Raw genomic sequence first — 24,529 nt, 5'->3', positions numbered from 1 at the left:
AGGGCCGGGGATGAACTGCAACTGACGTATGTACGTGCCCTTGACCGGATCGAACCCACGACTCATTGGTCCTTGGGCTGATGCTCTAACCACTGAGCAAACAGGCCAGGGCAAAAGTTCATTTTTTTTACTAATCTCATGCTCGTTCTCATTCCCCTGTTCCTTTGTCACTTTTATCGCTGTGGCCAGAGTTACCCACGACAATACAAGACATTCAGTTAAACTTGATTTTCAATCCAACAGCTAAACTAAATTAATTAAACAATGAAACCAAATCATTATTTTAGTATAGGTAGGGTATAAATATGGACGTAGTTATACTGAACTTTTCTGTTTATCTAAAGTTCAAATTTAACTGGGCATCCTGTATTATATCTGCCAACCCTATCTATCTCTCAATATGCTTTCTTTTGTGTGTTTCTTCTATATGTGTGTATGTATGTATGTATGTAGATACCGATATAGAAATAGATACGGCTGTCTCCATCACAGACTTACTTATCTGTCTTTTCCCCCTATAAACCCACCACACACTCCCCACCTTCATTTGTATGGACGGGCTGATTATACATAGTTTTCTTTCCCCTCTGTTCATTCCTCCACATCCCCACCACGATTATGTATTTTCCTTATCTATCTTAAAAATGATAGGTTTTACCCAGCCAGTGTGGCTTAATGGTTGAGCGTCAGCCCATGCACCAAGAGGTCGCTGGTTCGATTCCCAGTCAGGGCACCTGCCCAGGTTGTGGGCCTGATCCCCAGTGGGGGGGGCATGCAGGAGGTTGCCAATTGATGTTTTCGCTCATTGATGTTTCTTTGTCTCTCTCTAAAATCAATAAAGAAAATGAAAAAAAATGATAGGTTTTCCCTTCCTAAATATTGGTCCTACTTAAAATAACTTTGTTTCCTTCTTTAAAATTTTGAGAAGTAAAACACTTGATCATTAGTTCTCTCTTTAAAAACCAGTAAAAGGAGGTCATTCTGAGCCTAGATATTCTCTCTTGCGTTTTGTTATTTTTTATTTTATTTTTTTTATCCTCACCCGAGGACATTTTTTCCATTTTTTGTTCAGGTAGAGTGGGAGGGAGAGAGAGGAACAGAGAGAGAGAGAGAAACATCGACGTGAAAGGAACACATCGAGTGGCTGCCACCCGCACAACTGACCAGGGCCGGGGACAAACTGCAACCGAGGTACGCGCCCTTAGCGGGAACCGAACCCGGGTCTCTCGGGACCACAGGCCGACGCTCCAACCGCTGAGCCAAACCGGCCAGGGCGAGTTTTGTTATTTTTATTGACATTTAAATAAAATTGCCTTGTTGGCTCACTGGCTCTTCCTGTGAAATGGGCTGATGCCCTTGCACAGAGGGTGACGGGGTAGGATACGTGTCATGTAGGAACCTCGCGGGCCATGAGAAGCTTGAGGAACGATGCTTTTCATTACTTTTCATGAGTAAAGCTTGAAATCTACCTGTCAATAGGCATAAGTTACTCTACTGTCTGCTTTCGCTTGGTGGTGGGTTTTGTTTGTTTGTTTGTTTGAAATCATTATGCTAGGCTGTAATCCCAAATCAGTTAAACCCACTGGTCTCTTCTCTCGGATAAGACACACGAGAAGATAAGAATACAAAGTAATATGTAGTCATTGCAGCCGAGAACGAAGCGGGCAGGTTGAGCCAGAACTGAGGGACAGTAGACCTTGGTCATTAAGGGGTCAGATGAACGGGCCACCTTCCTCCCGGAGGTGCTGGGGGCTCTCACACTCCTCATGTTGCACCCAGGCGCCTCCCCCAACCCCTCGTCCTGGCTCTGTGGCAAAGTGCAATTAAACTTTGCTCCCTCAAACCCAGCATTTCAGAAGCGAAACCAAGTTGTGTTTCTTTCAAAAAGAACCCCCAATTATTTGAGAAAACATGTAAATAAATGGACTTTTTTTTTCTCATTGCGCTCCACCTAATGCCACAAAAAGTTGACACAGCCAATGATTAGAATTCTGCTTCCACCAACTTTTCCACAGTACTTCGCTTACAGGTTGGTTTGTTTATCTAGTGTTTGTCGAATTCATTTGTTAATGAAACAGGTCAGGAAGCTCTAGGTAGGCAACCACTAATCCAGTGATAAAACACACTTTCCAGACCAAGTTCTGGGGACCCGCTGTGGGCCGTCAGTGTTATCTGGGGCTCCGACCTTCCCACCTGTGACTTCGGTGACGAGAGTGCTTTAATATTATGCTTTTCTTTAAAATATTTCCATATAAACATTAGATGTATCTCTGTGTGTGTATATGATAGATTTTTTAAGTGTACTTTATTTTTTAAAATAGTGATAAGTTCCCAGCAGAATTGAACCAAAAGTACAGAGTTTCCTTATTCCTCCGACCCCCACCCATGCACGGCCTTCCCCAGATATCAACATCAGATTCTTCATTAGACTTAAATCCACTGTTTTGTTAAAGATCCATCAATTTTAAAGCCATTCCATCGATGGCAGTGTTATTCAGAATGAACAGAACAGGTACCAACGATTAGTGGAATTTTTCAATGTGATCTTTTTTTAATCTTCAGTGGTAATTTAATGGTTGGTTTCGTTAAGATATGTGCCCAACAAATTTCTGCAAAATTAGATTGATCAATGTCGGTCCACTCTGGCACAGAAAACTTTTAAAAATGGACAGCAGAAATAAAGCTGCTATAAGGTCTCAGCCCATTCTGTGTTTAAATGTGCTTAGTCACCAATTACCAACAGGCTACAAATTTGCCATACAATTTGTTTGTTTTTATAAGCACTGATATAAAAACATAGCATAGAATTAGAAAAGAAGGCAATGAATATGATGCAATAGATTTCTGGATTGTTGAGATAAGTATTTTTAAATGATGTCTATACTAATGAGAAAGAATTAAAAGTAGTCTGGCAATCAATAATTATGCAGTAATACCAGGGAGAGCAAAGTACAATGATTTTCAAGATAGCTGACTCTTTAATTATAGGTAAACCATCTTATAGAATACGAAAAGAAAAAAAGGTTTGTGCTTGGAAAAGCTGATTAAACATTAGTGTGCAATCGAGATGGTATTTGCAGATCATCAAAAATTAGAACCTAAATATGAATCGCTTCAAAGAAAAGTATGGCTGGGTCATGACACATTGGAGTGACACAGAGGAGACACTGAAAAGGTCTTCCTGGATTATTTACTGTTACAGTTGAAAATTACAAGATTTGATTATAAATAAAAAATAAAAAGTAAGGAAACACTCTTTAAATGCATTAAGAAATATTCATGATATAATATTTAGCTGAGATCAACATTCTACTATCTGGAGGTGAAAAGAATGAAGGCCTGAGAGTTTGGGGAAGAAGGGGAGAGCCAGTGGGGGTCACCGCAGAAAGTATTTCCCCTAGATTAAGTACACGAATATTCAACTGTGCGCCTTATGAACATATGGAGTCATACATTTCTAATGCAGGTATTCTTACACCAAAGAACATGCAGTGTTTTGTGGGCACTTTCCTTGACTTGAACATATTGTTTATAAGGAGAATTATATATTAAAGTATAAATCAAAAGTGTTCAAAAACATTTTTTTTTTAGTGTTGATTCTATTACAGGTGTCCCCCACCCCCACTATTTCCTCCCTCCACCCCACCCCCGCCCCTCCTAGGCCTTCACCACATTATTGTCTGTGTCCGTGGGTTATGCATATATGCATATAGATTCTTTGGTTGATCTCTCCCCGTCCTACCCACCCTCCTCCCCTCTGAGATCTGTCACTCTGTCCTATGTATCCATGCCTCTGGTCCTATTTTGTTCAACAGTTTATTTTATTCTTTAAATTGCACATGTACGTGAGATCGTGTAATATTTGTCTTTCTCTGACCGGCTTATTTTGCTTAGCTTAATACTCTCCAGATCCCCCCATGCTGTTGCAAAGGATAAGAGTTCCTTCTTTTTTACAGCCAAGCAGTATTTCATTGTGTGTATTAAAATGTGAGTTTAATACTTTTTATTTTAATCCTCACCCAAGCACATGCTTTTTATTGATTTTTTTAGAGAGAGAGGAAGGGACAGGGAGAGGGAGAGAGAGAAACATGGATGTGAGAGAGAAGCATCGATCAGTTGCCTCCCATACACACCCTGATGGGGGATCGAAGCCCCAACCTGGATTTGTGCCCTGACCGGAAATCGAACCTGAGACCTTTCAGTGTATGGGCCAGGGCTCCTACCAACTGAGCCACATTTAAAAATGTGATTTAAAAAAATGTTTATGTAGTCACTCTTTGCAGCATCTTACATTCATATAATGTAGTGATATTTTCTGCCAGTACAAGTACTGTTGGTTCTGAAAATGGAATTAAGCAAACTAGAGATCAGAAGAGTAGTGGGTGTATCAAAGGCAGCTAATGCGTGTTGACCCTATTGATATTCTGTTTCTTAAGGGGTCTCGTGACTTCCAGAAGCTCCATCATCATTGGAACAGTCTTCAGCCTGGAAGGGAATCACTGTTACCGGCAGCCTTGTGGTCTTTAAACGGCCTTTCCCCGAACAAGGCTGGGGCCCTCCCTGTGCTGGGTTGAGTTCTCTGGAATCCAAGGAGCAGAGACCCATCCGTGCAAAGGAAGGGCCTGGGGGGCTGTAGCTCAGCTTGCAGAAGCAGTGGTTGCGTCAGCCTACCCCACTGTGACTACATGCAGCCTCAATCAGCAGGCCTCATTTTAGGAGGTCTAAGACAAAAATACAGTTGAGAGAAATGAGCTAAAAATAGCCCCCCTTTGTTCTGTTACCATTCACTTCCTCGGATGATAGGGCTGCTCCATTGAAGCCCAGTTCTTTCCCTGTCATAATTGTCACAGAGCCATGTTGACGGTTATTAAGAACAAGGAACGCCTGCATTTCATTTTGATTCATTGCAGCTGTCATGACCTTCATTTATTTCTGCTCTCCTCTAGCATTGCTGGCATTCAGCTGAACAGATGCTACTGTATTTTTAAGGGAGGCTTTGCGGTGGCCTTGTTTTATTAAAAATATTCAGGAATGTCGTTAATAAGAGTCTGTTGCATGAGTCACACTTCAGGGGCCCCGGCGGACCTCGTCTGTGAGTCTCATGACAAAAACGCTTGTTTTTATTTTTAATTCACCCTGTCTTTTCACATGAAAGAACTTATTTTGTTTTAGTGACTTTTTGGAATGTTTGTTACATTTAAGGCAGTGTCTATTTTATATCAGTGAAAAGTGAACACAAAAAGTGGTGGAGGAACTAGAAAGGGTGGTAGGAATTAGAGGTACGTTTTGGAAGAAAAGTTGATAGTGGGTACATTTGAGAAACTATAGATGCCAAGAGTGTGATCCAGGGAGTTCTTGATTGTGAGCCTGGTTGACTAGAAGCGTATTGCTGAGATCCATATCAAAAGAGGACTAACAGGTGTGAGTGTGTCTGTCTGTCTGTCTGTCTGTGGTGGGTGATACGGGGAAGATAAAGAGTTTGTTTTGGATGCGTTGAGTTAACGTGCTAGTGGGACACATGTCTTGATGTTCAGCAGCCAGTTGGAAGCATAAGCCTGGGCTGCAGACGCAGCTCCTTCCTAGTGACCTGTCTCTGTGGCATGAATGCCAGCGAGGTCCAAAGATAGGCCGAGCAGATCCCAGGTCTTTTTTCTGCTGGCATATCTCTGAGTCTTACCCAGCAAGTGATATGTGGAAGTGTCTGGCTCCCCTCTGCTCTGTCCCTGCCCAGAGGAGATGCATGACGAATATTTGGTGAGAGAAATAGCCTTCGTTTGGCGACTCCAGAAGGACTAGGAGAGCGTATACTGTTCCTGAAAATGGTGCATGGAAATGATTTTCTGTATGTACTTGTATTTGACCTAAATCCCAGAGTAAGTACAGAGTGATGGAGCACATATGCTAAGAGCCCAGGTCCGGTGATGTAGGGCCCGGCCCAGAGAGGTTAGGAAGCAGATTCTGAAATGGACAGGACTGTCATCAGACCTTTCGGCGCTGACCTTGGGCTGAGCTGAGAGTCGTTGTTTCTCTAGGATCCGATCCAAGTCTGGACCCAGAGGATTCTGTTGGATTCTCCATACGGAGGACCTAGAAAGTGACTCTGAGAAAAGAAAGCCTAGATCCATTGACATTATTATTCATAACTGGTACAATCCTCTGGAAACATCTTGAACGTTCTAGAAATGTTGGAACTACCCCACTCTTGGTTATTTTGTTGCCTTTGTCTCCTTCCATATTTGAGCAGTGTTCATGGTCCTTATCTGTTTCCGAGTCAGCCAAGTGGGGCTGTATGCAGAGAGCCCTCACCTGCCTGCAGTCTGGGGGAGGTGTGGAAGGAGACGGGGGCTGGCACGTGGGAAGAAAGAGGCGGACCAGCGGAGTTGGCCCACGGACGCTCTGTTACCTGACGAGGGAGGTTTAGGTACAGGCTATTTACAGTTGGGGTATCAGCCTCAGCGTAGTGTTACTCTGTGCAGTTTCCATTTTAAGGGCTCTCAGCGCTCCCCTTGCCAAGACGGCTGCTGGCTCACGTTTAATGCACTAATCAGACTGTCTAAGAGCCCATTGTTCAGCCCTGGCCCTCCGTCTGGTCCTGGCAAAGGCCTGGCACTCAGCTCCTTGGGCCTCAGCCTTCTTACCATCTCAGAAGCATCTCTCTCTCTCTCTCTCTCTCTCTCTCTCTCTCTCTCTCTCTCTCTCTCCCTGCCTTTCCTTTTTCTTCTGATTCCCTTCCCTGCCCCTCCTTCCTGCTCTGGCTGTTGTCACACTCTTTGTGAGGCAGTATCTACCATGGCCCCAGGCCAGAGGGCAGTTGGACCACATCCCTCCCCCCAGCTGCAGGCTGGCCGTGTATTTCCTGGGTGTTTCACCTTCACAATTTTCCTAGGTGCTGTTATTACTAAGAGTCTGGCCAGCATAGTGGTTGAGAGACGCCTGACTCATTTCTCAGCTCCACTTACTAGTGGCGACAGATAACCTGCTTCACTTGATGCCCCGTCTGTAAACTGGACATCATACTCGTAAGTGGTACCTACATCGAGGGGTTGTCCAGGTGCCCTTTAAGTGAGTTAACACATGTACAATGCTTGGAACGGTGCCTGGCACACACGGATGTCTTCTCGCTTCTTTTTGTTATCGCTGCTGTTGTGATGTCGCCCTTTGCATGTTGCAGCCTCCTTCCCCCGACTCCAGAATCACCTGCATGTGTGCGCACGGTAGGAGGAGGGAGCCAGGCCTTAGGGGACGTTGGTTATTTCAGAGGAAGAGGGAAAGGGGTCAGAGGTTTCAGGCTTGGAATGGAAAGGAGGAAGGCTTTAACAGAGACACTCATGCTGAAGTCATGAGCCGAACTTTATATGGTTTGCACATTATTCTGCAGGGCGGGCTGGGGGAGGGCTAGCATGTTTCTTTTTGGTAGTATTTTTTTTTTTTTTTTTGTCTAAAAGAAATAGAAGATGTAAAACCTCAACCAGATTTGAGACACTGTTGGAACTATGTGTTATTTATGAGCAATTCCCAGCCTACTGCCAGGCCCTTGACCTTGATTCCCAATGCTGACCCCGTTTTTTTTGGAGTTTACAGAGGTGGTTCTTTCCAGATCCAATGTAGGTTTTAAAATTAGGTTTTCGTCGTTTCATTTTAGTCCTAAAAGCCTAGGAATATTGACATCATCCAATGAGAACTGAATTCTCACTTCTGGGGAAGAGTGACCACAGAATAGAAAGCGTGAGGGCAGTGTGAAGAGTCAGGGCTGTGGCGGAACCTTGAAGGCGCAGCTCCTCTTCCCGCCCCTGTGCTGTCCGAGCAGACGGATCCGAGGCCCAGGGCCTAAGGGGCGTATGGAGTTAATTTCCACAAAATACTGATCCATGGCTCACATGGTGTTTTGAAAGCAAGGCGTGCCGATACGAAAAGAGGAGTGGCTTGGTTGGCCATGCTGGGGTCCCGCCCAGAGCAGGGGAACACCAGCCTGTCGGCCGTCGTGTTTGGCAAGCCCGGAGAGTCAGGGTTCTGCCCCAGCCTTGATCCCGCCCCCTCCGTGCTTCGGTCACCCTGTCCCTAGAAGTGAGCAGGGCGGTAGCGATCACCAGGTGCCTGGCGGCCAGGTGTGGCTCACACAAGGAAAAGATTAGTTGAAGTTAAAAAGACAAAAACATTTTGTAAAAAAATTTTTTAAATGTAAATTGTAAAAGGGAAGTGAACGCCTTGGCAGGAGTGGCGGGGTGGGGGTAGGAGCAGTTCTGGAAGAGGCCCAAGAGGGTCACCGGCTTGCAGGTGGAAAAGAAACACCCGAGAAATGCACAGCAGCTTCCACTCCTCCGGAAACTGACACTGAGGTGGAAGGTTCCGTGGGGCAGGTTCCGTGGGTTGGGTTCCGTGGGGCGGGTTCCGTGGGGCGGGTTCCGTGATCAGCGGAGAGTGGCCGTGAGGGTGGCCTTGGAGCTCTAGAATCCTGGTTGTGGAGACAAGCTTAGAGACTCAGATCCGGAAAATAAAGAATGAGAACTATGTATATCTATGCATGGATGCATGTGATACATATACACACACAAATATACATGTACAGACATATGTTCTATATATGCACATGCATGTAATTGTGTGCATACAGACACATATATACACAGCCACCCACATCCATACACTCCCTGAGAACAGGACTAACCCGGTGCCTGGCACAGTCAGCGCTCAAATCTTAAGTATTGTTGGGTTACATTAGTAACAGAGGGGTTTGATCTACTGACGTCTGTTTGCCACCTTTCCGGCTCCTTCTCTCCAGTAGTCCGTGAACTATGTACAAACTCGTTTTGTTGAGGTGCCGATTAAACAGCCACCCCGTGCACCTGAAGGCATGTTTTCGTCCAGCGTCCGATCCACAGTCTGTACGTTGACTGCGTTTTTTTTTTTGTTTTTTTTTGTTTTTTTTATCCTCACCCGAGGACATTTTTTCCATTTTTTTGTTCAGATAGAGCGGGAGGGAGAGAGAGGAAGAGAGAGAGAGAGAAACATCGATGTGAAGGGACACATCGAGTGGCTGCCACCCGCACGACCAACCAGGGCCGGGGACAAACTGCAACCGAGGTACATGCCCTTAGTGGGAACCGAACCCGGGTCTCTCTGTACCGCAGGCCGACGCTCCAACCGCTGAGCCAAACCGGCCAGGGCTTGACTGCGGTTTTAATGTGTGGCGCTGGGACAGTCGAGTCTCCCATCCCCACCACTGCAACCTGCCGCATGGGCTCTGCTTATACACATCACAGACCCCGGCTTCATGTCGGAATCAGTTGTCACTGAGGCTAGAAATGAGTGCAGAAGTGCCGCTCGCCACACAGCAGAACTGCATTGTGCCACCGGGGTGGGTAGAAAAATGCTGGCATTTGTGGGTAAACTCGCAATGTGGAAATGCAGTCAAGCCCAGCAGATAACATTAAGGAGGACTTTGAATTTTTTACCCCAAATGAGATGGGAAACTGCTGTGGGTTTTGAGCAGAGTGACGTGATCTGAGTGGCCGAGGCTCTGCCAAGAGTGAACATGTTGCTCTAGGAACAGAAAAGGGCTGTGCACCTGCCCTTCCAGGATCAGATGCTTCCTGGAAAACAGCCAAGAGACAGGTGTGACAAGAACGGAGAGATTAGCCCAAGCTCCAGTCCAGAGGTGAGCTCCCGTGTGGAATGCTCCAGGGGTGGAAGGTCTGGGCTGGTCCCTAAGGGTCATGCTCAACATGAAGGGATTTGAACATGATTCCGAGGGCAGCGGGGAGCCAGCAGAGTTTTATGGGGTGGGAGCATGATAAGTGAATAAGTGGCCTGTCCCTTATACAAACATCCTGGTGGCTGTGTGGAGGAGGGCAAGACCAGGTGATGGAATCCAGAGGTGATGGTGGCCAACATGAAGTCAGCATCATGGAGCTGACAAAAGGAGCCAGATTCCAGAGAAATCACTCCAGAAAAGCCATCGGGAGTAGAAGATTGAGGGGCTGTTGGAAATGAGGAAGAGGAAAGGGTCTGAGATACCTCCAGGTCCTTGGGCAAGGAGGCACCTGCCAACATATAGTGACCAAAGTCATGCCAGTGGATTAGATGACTCCGATGATGGACTTCTGGGTGGGTGAAGAGAGTAGGACCAGACTCACCTATTATAAGCTATAGCCCCAACGTGAAAGCCCTAATTCTGCTTTACTTCCTGCTAAGAGAGGTGACAATGTAGGAGGCAGCCCTCTACTCCAGGGGACAGTCCATTGTTCAGTACACCAGGCTTTAAAAAAAAGGTTAGAGGGTTCATTCTTTTTGCTCATAGATTTTAGTTTCTTTATTTTGTAAAGAATATTTTATTGATTTTTAGAGCGAGAGGAAAGGAGAAGAGAGAAACATCGATGTGAGGATGGAATATCAATCAGCTGCCTCCTGCACAACCCCTACTAGGGGTCAAGCCCGAAACCTGGGCATGTGCCCCACCTGGGAATCAAACCCAGAACCTCTTCGTGCACAGAAGGACACCCAACCAACTGAGCCACACTGGCCAGGGCTTGCTCATAAATTTTAACTGCATATTTGCATTTCTAAAAATGAGACATAGAACTATTAGACTGCAATATGCCTCGTTCTGGAACAACCTGACGTATGCCATTTGGGGTGCAGAGAACATTGTGTCCGGCCTGACAAGGCAGAGTTAGTTGTCTGAAAATATTCACTTGTTCTCTCTGGGATCCCAGGCTCTCTGCTTTAGCCTAGGGGCCAGGCTGGCTGTCCTTGGGATTCACGAATGCTGATGAAATGCAGGTACCCCACCCGGCTGTCCCCAAGGTGTCTGTCCCCAAGGTCGGAGGAGGCAGGAGAAGGCCAAGGTCTGGGGTAATGAGCAGGCTGTGTGCCTGGAAACCTGAATACTAATTTTAGGTGTAACAGCCACGTGGAGAAAGTATCTTTAGAGGCTGCAAGGCTGAAATTGTATGAAAATGATAGGGTTTAGATCATCCTTGAGACAAACAACCTGCTCGGTGTGGATCAACTGGCTGGATTTTTATTTGTGTTCTGCACAGAAACCAATATTAAAATCCGACCGATGCACTGCGGGCCTTTGGTGGCAGGGTGACAGACAGCAGGAGACTGTGTATGTCGATGTTTTGATCTGGGCTGAGCTGCCATCCTGCCTCCCCCAAACAGCGCCGAAACCTGATGGAGTCATTGTGGGAACCACAAATGGGTCTGCAGAAACGTTTATAAGTTATCAAGAAAGGAGGGCAGACACCTCACCACCCTTGGCTCCGTTGGTACCGCCACTCAGTTTTTGTATTTCTAATCTTATTGGTTCACTTCAGGTTTTCAGCCATTGCAACCCCAGGGACGAGCTCATCTGCATTACTATTCTGCTGCTTAGCATCTCTTTAGGATCAGGGCTACTCCCTCGGAAGCCTGCTCTAGGAGAACTGAGTCAACAAAGCCTGTGTGGAACCCAGGGAGTGTCACACTCCTTGACAATGCCAACAAGGAGGGACCAGGGAGAGGGGAGTGATGTTTTGGTGTCTCAGTTTGTAGGGGATGGGGGGGAAAGGGAGGAGGTGGATTGGTGGATAGATTGGCCATGGGAAAAGTGTCCAGGAATGGCTTTCTCCCCCTTGATTATATTTTTAGTGAAGTTGCCAATAATCCGGATTTGCATAGAATAAAAGCCCAGCGAATATTTGGAAATCTTCTCTTTCCTGTTTCTGTCTCCTGTAACCACAGTAGCAAAACTCTTAGGGTTGTAGATTTTTAAGAAACAAATTTTGATTTATCTGTTAATATTTTGCAGATGCCAGGAACGGCTGTCACTGTGTACTGTAGCGTCCGTGTGCGAGTAAATAAGCCCTTAGATGCCCTTCTGTACAACATCCATTCAGCCTGCACATACATGGTCGCCTTAGCCATGAACTTACTCTTTTCTGCCTCCCAGGAGAGGATGGAGGCGTACCCTATTAATATCAGGGGAGGGGGAGCCCTCTAGTGGAAAACCATCAGGGCCCACAGTGAGCAGGAAAGAAAGCTGAGAAGTCACAGGCTTGTTAAATTTAGTCCTGGGGTTGAACTGCGTCATGAAAGCATGACGTGCCTTGCTGTTTTCTCCTGCTGAGTTGGAAGGTGTGCACCAACAAATCTGTCCTGTGGAATCGCAAGAACATACTGAGACCTGTGCTAAGGAGGGCATCAGTTTAAAATGATTATCTTCAGGACATACAACATTCTTCATAGCCCCCATCTGAAAAGCCGGGGATGGGCAAGGTCAGGGAGTGGGGGGATGAATTTTGATGAAAGTCTAAATTAGTTGAGATGACGCCCTCACGTGTCACCAGGGCTAAGGTCCGCTCATCTGCACTTCTTTCAACAGAAGAACACCCCTTTCTAACTCTGCCTTCCTCAAGGCCATCACCTGAGTTGGGTCACGATGGTCATAATTCACTGTGTCGTTGGCCTTGCATCTAGGAAGAAAGTGACAGAGCATGTTCTCCCCTACCCCTGACCATGGCACGTGTCTGAGGTTACAATGCCAGATTTTTACAAAAATGTTCCTGCCCTCTTGGCTAAGGTCATGATATTTCTGTTGCTCCTTTATTCCTGCCACTAATTATGTATAAACACATTTTTTAATGAAATTAAAAAATCTCAAGACTTTGCGGTCTAAAATAGCTTATTGAGATGGATGTTTTGTATCTGTGGGGGTTTTTAAGCATGCTGTGTGGAAATCCCTGTGTACACGAGCCTTCTTAGATGCATTCTTAAAACAGAGCAATAGGGTTGGGGTCCCCTGTAAGAGTTCTCCCGTTGACAACCTCCATGAGCCCCTTTCAAGGACTCAAACGCGTGTCTCCAGGCACTAAGAAGCTGACTTTGAAGCCCGTGCCCTTCGAAGATCCATCATGCAGTAGTTGGCCAGTGGAAATGCGGGCTCAGCACTTTTTAGCTAAAACCACAGTTGCCTTTGTTTCTAGTCTGTGGCACTGCAGAGTCTCTGACTGTCTAGTAAGCAAACCTGGTTTGTCCTTTGCAGAACAACAACAAAAATGGCCACAGCAAGGATTTGTAAATCCTATCTATACTTCAAGGACCTTCTAAGGTCTCCTATCTCCCTTGCAGCCTGTTCAGCCCAACAAATACGGCCGCTTCTGAATCCTCAGGGGTCTTCCTCTCTGTGGGATGCACGTGGATGCGCGGTCATCTGCTGCATGATTCAGTGGCTTGACTCCGTGCATGTACGGCCTATCTCCCTGTGCACGTGAATGCCCTTGAGGGCAAGGCCCGAGGGTTATACATAATGGGTCTAGTGCATTCACTTACTCCTTCATCCACTCACTCATTCATTCACTCACTCACTCATTGTCTCAGTAACCAGTGATTAAGCCTGTCTGAGCCAGGTCCTATTCTACTCTCTGGAGACATATTGGCAAACAAAACGAACAAGGTCTTTTTCCTGCTAGAAGGAAATGTGAGATAGTGAACCTTAAACTCATAACCCCAAATGGAAAATTTCCACAAGAAATACGGCAATAAAAATGTATACCCCATGATAAAGAGGAAAAAGAATATGGTACCTTAAAGAGTACACTGGGTGAACTTATTTAGACGGGGGGTCAGAAAAGTCCACCGAAGTGGTAATGTTTACAGGGAAAACTGAAGATGTGGTATTTCACACTTTGAGAAATGGTTAACCAGCTCTTGGTCACATGGTACAAACTCGCACTTTGGAAGGTCCTCCCGACTGCATCTTCCAATGCAGCCTCATCTCTCCCCTGATTTGTCACCAACCTACTTGTGTTGTTCCCGGTTCCTCTGGTTCTGAGAGCCCATGGAGACGCCTGCCATGTCAGCTCAAGCTGCAATGGACGTGAAACAGCTGGACCTCAGGGCTACTTGCAGAGTTAGGGTGAAGGTTATTCTCCCAAATATATTCGTGAGGCATTGTAGCAGTCTATGGAACACTTATCCTAACCATGGCACGTGACCTTGATTGCAAAGTAAAAAGCACATGGCCTTTGGAATTTAGCAAATCTGGGTTTGAACCTAGACCTTGGACCTTGAACAGACAAGGTCATCATCTCCATTTTCTCATCTGTGAAATGAGGGCAAGCTCACCTGACGCTCACAGGTTCTATGAGGATTCAAGTGACACCCAAGCACAGAGAGTCGGCAGTCACTAAGCCTTCCTCGTACCCCCTGCCCTCCCTCTCTCCCCAGTTTTATGTCCCTCTGGATCCCGTTCTCTCCCTTGCTCCATGCTCACAGGAAGGCCCCCATCCCTCCCCAAAAACCAGCCCCTCAAGGCTGAGTCTGCTTCAGTTATGGGACATAATGGGCCACCCACAGCAGGGAGGATGAGTACCAGGGGACTGAGTGCAACTTAGTGCCACTCTGGAGAATAGCCCAGGGCAAGACGGGGCCACAGGACCTCTCTCATCATCAAGCTGGAGTCAGCAAAGGATTTGGTCCGGAAGTGGACCTGGGAAGCCAGTCAGGGTGATCACTCAGAACCTGGCAGCATGGGTCAGGAACGCCCAGACTGAAGCCCAGGCCTGTGGCCGGGGCTTAACTAGGAGGAGGAAGAGGGCCTGTGATTTAGGCTTCCTTAAGATTTAGGGTCCCCAGGGAGAGGGGTATGAGCAGTACGGGAGGTAAGTCTCCACCAAGTCTTATAGGCAAATGCCTAGGATCGAGGTGAGCTGGGCCTTCGAAATGGTGCAGGGCAGGGCAAACAGGTCAGGCAGAGAACATGGGAGGTAACCTTACAGCGGACAGGACTTGGGGCTCATCTGCAAAAGTTATTTGTGATTATAATCAATCCCTCTTACTCCCTCACAGGTATTTACAGATGCTTCCAGCTCAAGAAAGGCAGATCCCAAAGGTCGGAGCGCACTGCTGGCTGACATCCAGCAAGGAGCTCGCCTGCGGAAAGTCACGCAGGTCAATGACCGCAGTGCTCCGCAAATCGAGAGTAAGTGCGCATGTGGGCCAGGACTGCCCTGCGCCTCGGGAGGCCCAGCGGCTCAGCCAGACCCTCTGGCTTGCTCAGGGAGGGGCTACGTCTGTCACAGGACAGACATCGGACCCTCTCAGACCTGCTCCGTGTACAGGCCACATGGGTGAAAGAGTCCGAGCTTCCCTTCCAGGTGTGCAGACAGTCTGTAGGTACCACCACTCTTGAAGTGCTTAAAAAATCTCAATGTTATAAAATACATACACTCTAAAATTCACCATTTTAACCATTGGAAGTATTCAATTCAGTGGCATTTAAACATTCACAATGTGGTGTAGCCATCACCTTCATCTAGTTCCAGAACATTCCATCACCCCCAAGGGAAACCCCATAGCCATTAGCAGTAACTCCCCATTGCCCCATCCCTCAGTCCCTGGCAGCCATTAAATCTACTTTCTGTCTCTATGGACTTGCCTGTTTGGAATATTTCTCATAAATGGAATCATACAACATGTGGCCTTCTGTGACTGGCTGTTTTCACCGAGCATCATGTTTTCAAGGTCCCTCCACGTAGCGGAACCAGTACTTCACTCCTTTTTATGGTTGAATCATATTTCATTGTATGGATAGACCACTCTGTGTTTATCCATCGTGAAGCAACATTTAAACATCACTGTGTCCACATGGTCCTCAAACTCAATGAGAGAAAGAGGAAGGTCTCAACATTTGAAAATGCAACGTTTCTGTTTGTCCACGGGGAGAAGGGTTTATTCGGAATTCTCCCGCAGGGTAACTGAAGCAGCTGTCTATGTCTTCTAAAGCTTGAGAGGGAAACGGAGCCCTGAGCTTCGGTCGAATGTCTGCTTCTGCTCCCAAGCAACCCAGGGAGCCAGACTCGGTTTGCTCACCTGCAAAATGGGAGAGATGATAAAACCTGCCCATTTTGTATGTGTCAAGATAGTGGAAGGTTGAAATAATATATGCAGAACTATTTATCAATGTCAGGTATTATTATGTCTTCATACATTTTTCAATGGTGAGCATAGGGTTAATTCTCAATTATTCTTGTTCATACATAAGGATAGACACATTTTTAAAAATATATTTTCAACAATTACAATAAAAACTAGTTTCTGGCAAGACCCACTATCTAATTGGTTAAGCCAATGAACAGATAAGTCCATTTTATTGGAACTCTCACTTGCTAATCATTGCAATGAGCAGGTAATGGATAATATTAATATTTAGAATAATCTGGCCACATTCATCCACCAGTGGGCACTGTGCCTTAAGTTCAGTGCATGTTAGCTTCAGGTTGTGAAGATTGGCTTGCCACGAATTCCTGTCTAAGCTGAGTGTCTTCTCGTTTTATGTAGATGGTAATCACACCCACCTGGAAGGCTGGAGTTAGTGACGCCTCTCCTCTGGGGCTTATAAGCTTCTTCTTCCATAGACGGAAGGGTGCAGGGCAGCCTGCGGGCATCGGGAGCGAGGGCGCAGGGAAGCAAGATGCTGAAGCCCAAACCGATGCAGACCTTCATTTCCTGCTGGCAGTTCAGGGCCAGGCTCTGGACATGAAGTTCAAATCACTGTCTGAGTGACATCTGTGGGTTCTGTCTGGCTAGTCCTCCCACAACACAGTCAAGCTGAAAACAGGAAACTCTACACCTCTAATGTTTAGGTGTTTTCATTTTAAAGGTACTGCCAGTTCCTCCACTGGCATCTACTGAATGGCAGCGCGTAGGTCCCTTGGTTCTGGTCACTTTTCCGAGTGGTCAGCTGCTAAAGGCTGATTCTTGGATAGGTCCAGCGAGGGCAGCACACAGGCGCGGGCACGAGTCAGCAGGGTGTCAAGGCAGAGGGTGTTTGGGAAAGATGCCATCTAGAAGGGTAGCTCTGCAGGTCGGGCAACAGGAAGGCTGCCACACAGAGTATGTGACCGTGGCCCAGGGTGCGAACTCGCTGCTCAGCTCTGCTCACAAGTCCTCATCTACTTCCCTCTTGTCTCTAAAGGTTCTAAAGGAACCAACAGAGAAGGAGGAGGTTCCGCAAACTCTCGAGGAGGGAGCACACCCCCCGCCCTGGGAGACCTGTTTGCTGGTGGCTTTCCTGTGCTGCGAACAGCAGGCCAGAGGGACGCAGCAGGTAAGGAGGAATCCAGACGGGCTGTCTTGTGATCTTCATCTCCTTCGCTTGTAGACCCGCTGAGTGACCCTTCGCCCGCCAGTGTGACAGGTTTCAGTGAACAGCGGTGTGCTAGGCGAGCATGCATTTGGGAGCCGAAGCTCTGGGAGTTTGCAAAGCACAGAACTGTGCTCGAGGGATCTTTTAAATCAGCCTTCTGTGTAAATGCCCCCTTCTAATAAACGAAGGTGATTTGCCATAGTGCATAGTGTTTAGTGATGGTACGATGATAGCCCAGACTGCAAAGTACGGACGGAAGGTGTAAAGCACATTAGGAGATCTGAGTGGCGTTACTGTGGCAATGACGGAGTCATAAAGGTTTTTGGTCCTTGTGTCAGTTAGGCATTGCTAGGTAACAAAATACCCTAAAACTCAGGGGCTTTTAACAACCACTTTTACTTAGTTTATAATTCATGGGTTGGCAGTTCAGGGTGGTCTCAGCTGGGCTCCCTCTTGTGTCTACAGGTTGGGTAGGTGGTTTTGCTAATCTTATGTCGCGGACATCTTTGGTGACTCAGTTGGGACCACTGGCCTGATTGAGCCAGATAGTCGTTCAATAGATAGCAGACTGTTCAGGGTTGTTTTCGTAGTGGTGGCAAGGATCCAGCAGGGAGGACAGAAGCCTGCACAGTCTCCTGAGGCTTGGACTTGGAATTGGCATAGTATCACTTCCTAGTACATCCTCTCTTCCAGAGCACGTCGCAAGGCCAGGCAGAGACAAGGGCGAGGGGAGCTGCAAGGTCACATGCAAAGGTGACAGAATCAGGAATGAGTGGATAATAAGGTCATTTCTGCAACCAGTCTACCACAGGCATTTGTGTCTCAGTGGGTATGAGATGTTCTGAAAACACTGCATTAAAATTAGGGAAATATTGCCTAGCCGGTGTGGCTCAGTGGTTGAGCGTTGACCCATGCATCAAGAGGTCTCCAGTTCGATTCCCAGTCAGGACACATGCCCAGGTTGTGGGCTCGATTCCCAGTGGGGGGCGTGCAGGAGGCGGCCAGTCAATTTTCTCTCTTATTGATGTTTCTACCTCACTCTGCCCCCCACTTCCTCTCTCTCTAAAAATCATGAAGGGAAAATATAGGGAAATATATATTTATTGTGTGCAAAAAAAAGTATTATCCTTTTTCTTTTTTTATAAACTCAACAAATTTCATTAATCCAGGGAATAAATATCAGGCCCCAGACATTCCTGGTATAGAATCTTCTGCCACGTGACTTCGCTGACTTTCTTACAAGCTCTGTGGCTGTTTGACGTTAATTGATGCATTTGCTGCCGTCACCTACTGATAAAGTCCAGCAAAGATAAGGGCCCAGGATGCTTTGCAATCAATCCAGCCTGAACCTTCCCAGAGGCCAGTTCATTTCCTTGCTGTTGCTCAGGGTTTGTCAGACAAGAAAGCTCCAAGGTCATCGTGAGACCTGGCGTTCTCCTGTGCCCACTTCCTTCCCAAACTTCCTGTGTGGTATCAAAAAAACAGCCTTTAGGGTATAGAAATTCCACTAGTTTCTCTTCACAGAAATAACCCCAGTCAGGCTACAACAGGGATCAGACAAAGGAAGCCAACGCTATCCCTACTTGTCTCTAACAGGACACACGTGTCGGGTCTTTTAGCCACTATGTGAAGTCAGCATTGACCTCTATAGAGGAGATCAAAACCCATAATGAAGTGACTGATGATGCCTGTCACTGGGCATCTGAAGGTCAGGCATCTGAAGGAAGCTGAAGGTCAGGACCAGGAGGTAGATGCATGGCCTTAGGGCCATGTCGGAGGGAGATGGCCATGGCTCCTCTCTCTGAACTCTCCCGTCAGCCCCCTTGTCATTTGGAGAAAAGGACTTTGGCCTTTGCTGTCTCTCCGATCTTCTTGCCTACCAGTCTTATTAGTTCAGGCCCTGCACTGTAGCCACACACTGCCCTCCTTGCTGTTCTTATACAAATCAGGCATATTGCTGCCACAGGGCCCTTGCACTGACTGCTCCCTTAGCCAGACACACTGTTTCTCAAGTGTCCACAGGGTTCATGATCTCCCTTCCTTCAGGTCTCTGCTCATGTGGCATCTGGTCAATTTATCAGTGAGGTTTTACTTAAGCCCTTTCATTCCATACTCCCTCTATCTTGATTTCCTCTTCTTGCATTACTTACCGCCATTGGACATACTATATATTTACTGGTTTATTTTCCATCTCTCCCTCTAAATACATGCTCCATGAAGGCAGGAACTGTGTTTTGTTCACTGCCTTAAAAATGACTAGCATATAGTAGGTGCTCAGTAAATATTTGTTGAATGAAGCATGCGAGTGGGTAGTATGGTTGTTCAGAGCCCTTAAGCCCAGAGCGCACAGTGTCTAGCGCTCACAATAGTTTTAGGGGCCCATGAAAATGTTTGAATTTCTTTTAAAATCAGGGGGAAAACCCATAAACTTTTAGGGTCAAAGAGTATATCTGTCTTTATACCAGTGCAGTCACAAAGTGCAATTTTAAATATTTTTTTAAGGAAGAAGAGGCCTACAATAGCAGAAGTGCCCAGGGTCTCCAAAAGTCCTAATATGGCTCTAACTTAGCATTCCAGGGAGTGACCATTAAAATAAGGTCCAACGAGTAGATGTCACTGGGTTATACGGAATGTGCAATGGGACTTGCGTGCAATCCAAGGTCTTCTGGAAACATGCACGTTGAAAGACTCTGTCGCCTCCTGATAACCCCAGGCTCTGCACCCGAGTCCTCTGCTATCAGTGAGGCCTCCTGCGTGCACTCCGCTGGCCTCTCCCACCCGAGCCCTGGTCTCCTCTGTGTTTCTGTTTGGGTTCCTAGGGCTAGTGCTATGCTCTGCTGGAGAGGCTCCTCCCTTCCTTCCCTTGGCACTAGCTGTCGCTGGCCACTGGCTGGCTGCCTGGCTGCTTTCGTCACCTGCACTCACGCCGTCAGCGCCTCTCTCTCCTGTGGTCTCACCTTGACTGCATGCTGCCGCCTCGGCGTGATCCCAAAGTGGGCATGAGCACAGCTGAAGGAGGGCAGAGGCTCCTGTACTTTGAACCGACTCACTTTATGGGTTTTTGAATCTTGGAGACATGATGTCTTCAGCCACTTTAAAAGTTTGGGTTGGTCATTCGGGCTGAGTCCGTTCCTCAAATTTGTTATCCCTTTAAAGTTCATCCAGCAGCTGGGCATGGGGAAGCCTAGCCTTGTCTAGGGAGCTGTCTGGGTTCTCCATCTTCATCTCTGCCAACTATGGAAACAGGCTTGAGAAGTTGGAGGCAGGAATCCCCGAGCCTGACCACTGCCCTTGACCTCACATAGAATGTTGGACTTGCAGGTGGTAGAAAGAAGGCTGGGGGGCGGGGGGCTTTCCCTCCTGGTCATGGTCAACTAAGCTGCTCTGGTGATGCCTGCCTTAGACCCCCAGGGGGATCAAGTCAGCCAGGGTGGGTACAATCGTGCAAAGGCATCTCTTCTGTAACTACCACAAAGAAAATCCTCAACAAAGGAATGGATGATAATGTCACTGCCCTGCCTCTAGGACAGCCATTCCCTAGCTGACACCTGTAACGAGTAGTATTGTCCATGTGACTGTCACATCATAGCTAGAGGAGAGTCCTCTGTTTGGAAAGCCAGACACCGCAGTCCTGCCCACTCAGCTTCAACCCGATCACTTAGACCACACCTTGCTTCGATGGCCTGGCTTTTGGCATAAAGAACTTTGGGGTAGGATTTAGCACCTGGGTGGGAAAACACACTGGACACTCATTGACTGAAAAGCTCAGAACCCCCAACAGAGGCTGGGGGAGTAATCTGATGTGGAAGCTGTTTCCTTTTCTGCAGCAACTAGGAAGTTGGAGGCGTGAGAAGCAAGCATGTTTGTAAGGGTTTTCCAGTTTTCTCGGGGACCTGGAAGGGTGCTACAGTGGGGAAAAGGCATTCCTCAGAATTCTCTTAGAAGGAGCACCGTATTTATTGGGATGAAATATTCGTAATGCCTCCTGAGTGGAAGTACCCATATGCAGTGATTACAGATTTTCTGGACAGTAAACAAGGAGAGGGACATTTTTCTCCTTCGAGAGACGGAGAGACAAAGGGGAAGAACTCTGAAAGGGAGCGCAGCATGACAAGACCACTCCCAGGGAGCACCCTCCATACCCATCTTCCGTGAAGTCCACCAAACACAGATGCTGACTGTACACAATTTGCTGCTGTTGAATTCACGAGGCACCGGAGTTGGGGGGGCGGTGTGGAGCATCGATGGGGTGCGGAAGCCAGGAGACAGGGAGACAGCAAGCCCCTTAGAAATGGGCACACGTCTTTGGGAAAGGGAGCTTGGCACTTCCAGAGGCCAATGGATGAGGAGGTTCAAGGTCATTGGACCTGGATCCCCAAGGCAGCGTGTCTTCCCTCTGGCTTTGGAGCTGCCTCAGGTGCTTACTCAGGAAGCATGGGCTTCTGCTCTTAGTGCAGAAACGGACTCCTGTTCACAGATGCTTGCCGGAGATTCCGGTTGACGCCTGAGGCCCACGCTAGGACGTGAGGGCTGATGGACCTAGTGGGTCCAGAGAATGAGTGTGAGGTGACCTTGAGATGAGGAAGGCGAGGAGGTTGAGCAGCCCCGTGCCCTGAGCGGGGGACTGGCAGACGCTGGCAGGCAGGGCCTGGAGGAAGGCAGTAGGAAAGCTGGTGGCCTGAGCTGACTTGGCTTAGGGGCCAGCTCCGTGATGCCGGCAAGGCCCCTGGCTGATCCAGTTGGCCCTCCTGTGTGACAGCTGCTGCCCCCGAGGCCTCTTAAGGCCGGTGCAAGGAGGAGGAGGTATCACGGTGCAGGTCACCACCACATGGTGCTTCACAGTGTTGGCCACGGCTGCCCCGTACCTGAGGTCTCTCTTTCTGGTCACTGAGCTAACTCAGAACTGTCTCCCTTCCAGGTGGCAAGACAGGGCAGGCCCCTGGCTCCCGAGCGCCTTCTCCAAGGCTTCCCACCAAAACAATCAGCTGGCCGCTTAACTCCCCAGCATCCCCCAGGCTAGGCCAGGCCGAGGCCCATGGCGCTGCCAGGACAGCCCCTCCTCGCCCCAACGTGCCTGCCCCGCCCCCTCCCTCCCTGCCCCCGCCTCCCCCGCCCTTACCCCCGCCCCTGCCCCCGTCTTCCCCCACCAAAGCTCCGTTGGTATCCCCATCTGGCTCACAGACCAAAGGGAATGCCCTGGTAACTGCACCCCCTCTGTCCTCCCCACCTCCCCCTCCGCCTCCGCCACCTCCCCCAACACCCCCCCCACTTCCCCAGACCTCCATGCTCAGTGACAAGGCAGTGAAGCCTCAGCTAGCCCCCTTGCACTTGTCACCTGTCCCACCCCCGCTCCCTCTCCTTCCGCCTTGTGGGTACCCTGGGCTCCATGCAGATGCTGTGAGCCCCACCCAAGATGCTCAGGAGCCCCCCGCCCCGCCGCCCCCACCGCCACCACTCCCCATTTACACCTCATGCACCCCGAGGTCCTTGGTGCCTGCGCCCCCTATGCCAGGCGCTAACAGCAGTGAAGCCCCACCCCCACCCCCACTGCCCCCCAAGTCCCCCAGCTTCCAGATGCAGCCACCAAAGCCCAGCGTGCAGGCCTTGCCGGCTCCACCCGCCCCTCCAGGGCCTCAGCCCTTCCTGCAGAAGAAGAGGCCGGGCCGAGGCCCAGGTAAGCACAACCGGTCTGGTCCACGAGGGGGGGCACACGGTGCCCACAATCGTGGGGGAGCCGACGCAGCCAGAGGCCGGCTCTCAAGCCACTTGGGAGTACATTGGGATGTCTTAAGTCGGGGTTTTGGTTTAGAACATACCTATACAGCTCCCCTGTGGAGCCCAATACAGTCTTATTGTGGGATTTATGTCGGGGTTGTCATGTTAGAAGCAGGAAACCAAGAGCGAGGAGCCTGGAAGACTTGTCCAAGATCATGCAGACCACAAGGCAGGATCACCTTGCCTCTACTAGCTGTGTGAGCCTGCACAATCACTTAGCCTCTCTGTGCTTCATTCTCCTCATCTGTAAAATGGGGAGAGCCATAGCTCCCCCATCAGGCAGCTGTTGGAACAGGGTCTGACAACAGGGAGATGGAGAGGAGGGTTCTTGACTCTTCCCATCATCCTTCAGACTCCAGACCTGCTCCCTGCCTGGAGGGCTGTGGTGCATTTGTTTCAGAACCAGCTCTCCTGTTTAATGTCGTGAGTTATTACAGCCCGGCTCCCTGCCAAAACATTCTCGGGACCTCAGTAGATTAGATTCACTTCCTGCCTTTTTCTTTTTTCTTTTTGGCAGGTTCTCCTGCTGACTCAAGAAAACTGAGGGTCTATATTTTCAGTCAAATATTAAGAATCACTCCCTCACCTACCCAGCAGCCTCAGCTGCAGACAGTCTGTCCCTTTCTTAGGGTGCTGCAGCAGTTCCCCTTTGGGGGGCTGTACCATCTGATGGTGAGGGTTGTCATCGCCATTAAGATGATCACAGCAGCTGATGTTTGTTGAGCCCTTACTACTAGTGACTTGACTTAGACAACTCATTTAACCCTCTCAACGACTGGGAGGTATGTGTAGCATTATTGTTCCTATCCGACAGATGAGGAAGGTGGGGCACAAAGAAGTTGTGTTATGATCCCAAAGGGAGAACTGAGGGTTAGTCCCAAGCAGGTTGGCTCCAGAGGCTGCCCTTCTACTCGTGACATCACATGATATCCGAAGGTCTCAGGACCTCACCCCTCATGGAAGGTGATAGCATAAGCTGTCCCCATTCATTCCGGTACCTGACTCCACCATCACCTTCTCTGCCAGGGACCAGTGGGGGGAAGCTAAATCCACCCCCGGCACCTCCTGCGAGATCACCCACCACGGAGCTCTCAAGCAGGAGCCAGCAGGTCCCAGGCTGGACCCCGACCCAGCAGCCCGGAGGTCAGCTGCGGAATGGAAGCCTGAACGTCGTCGGTAAGCAGGGTCCCCAGCTGCTGCGCTGGCTGCCAGGGAGGATGTGGCTCCCCCATTCGGGGGGAGCTCGCCAGCCCAGGGTGCATGCCCACAGGTTGTGTTAGATATAGGATTTCTTCTGAGGCTTTCTAGAGGGTTGCAGAACCCGCTCTTAACCTTCTGAATGAGTTTAGAGAGAGGGAAGAAAACCAACATTTAAATTGTGTATCTATCTCCATGGAGAAACCCATGCATAAGGCTGAAAGAATAGAGTGATTTGGACAAGGAAATGGATAGACAGAAGGCCCAGCAGGCAGGGGGACAATTAGGGCAAAAATATGGGGATGGGAGGAAAAGTCATATAGGGAAAGTCTTTGGATCCCTTTGTGGGTTGAGCTACTGTCAGACACAAAGCCCCGATCACAAAGCAGGGTCTCAACTCATGACAGGACCACAAGTACCCTCTCCTCT

The 24,529-nt window shown here is 48.4% G+C and overlaps 1 protein-coding gene across 2 annotated transcripts in view; it reads left to right on the top strand.

The window, feature by feature from the left end:
* The window catches only part of WIPF3 (WAS/WASL interacting protein family member 3), a 43,250-nt gene that overhangs the window by 10,521 nt on the left and 8,200 nt on the right, over positions 1 to 24,529 (top strand). The window contains exons 2-5 of one of the 2 annotated variants that reach the window (XM_036247064.1): positions 14,830 to 14,962; positions 16,958 to 17,089; positions 22,047 to 22,802; positions 23,930 to 24,079. In XM_036247064.1, the coding sequence (XP_036102957.1) occupies positions 14,830 to 14,962; positions 16,958 to 17,089; positions 22,047 to 22,802; positions 23,930 to 24,079 (1,171 nt within the window). The remainder of the gene's footprint in view (positions 1 to 14,829; positions 14,963 to 16,957; positions 17,090 to 22,046; positions 22,803 to 23,929; positions 24,080 to 24,529) is intronic. The other variant, XM_036247065.1, reaches the window with a different exon arrangement.

Source organism: Molossus molossus, unplaced genomic scaffold, assembly GCF_014108415.1.
Source record: "Molossus molossus isolate mMolMol1 unplaced genomic scaffold, mMolMol1.p scaffold_m16_p_7, whole genome shotgun sequence".
In the NCBI taxonomy this organism is placed as follows: Eukaryota; Metazoa; Chordata; class Mammalia; order Chiroptera; family Molossidae; genus Molossus; species Molossus molossus.
The sequence above is the reverse complement of the archived record's forward strand: the minus strand, read 5'-3'. Positions and strand labels throughout refer to the sequence as shown.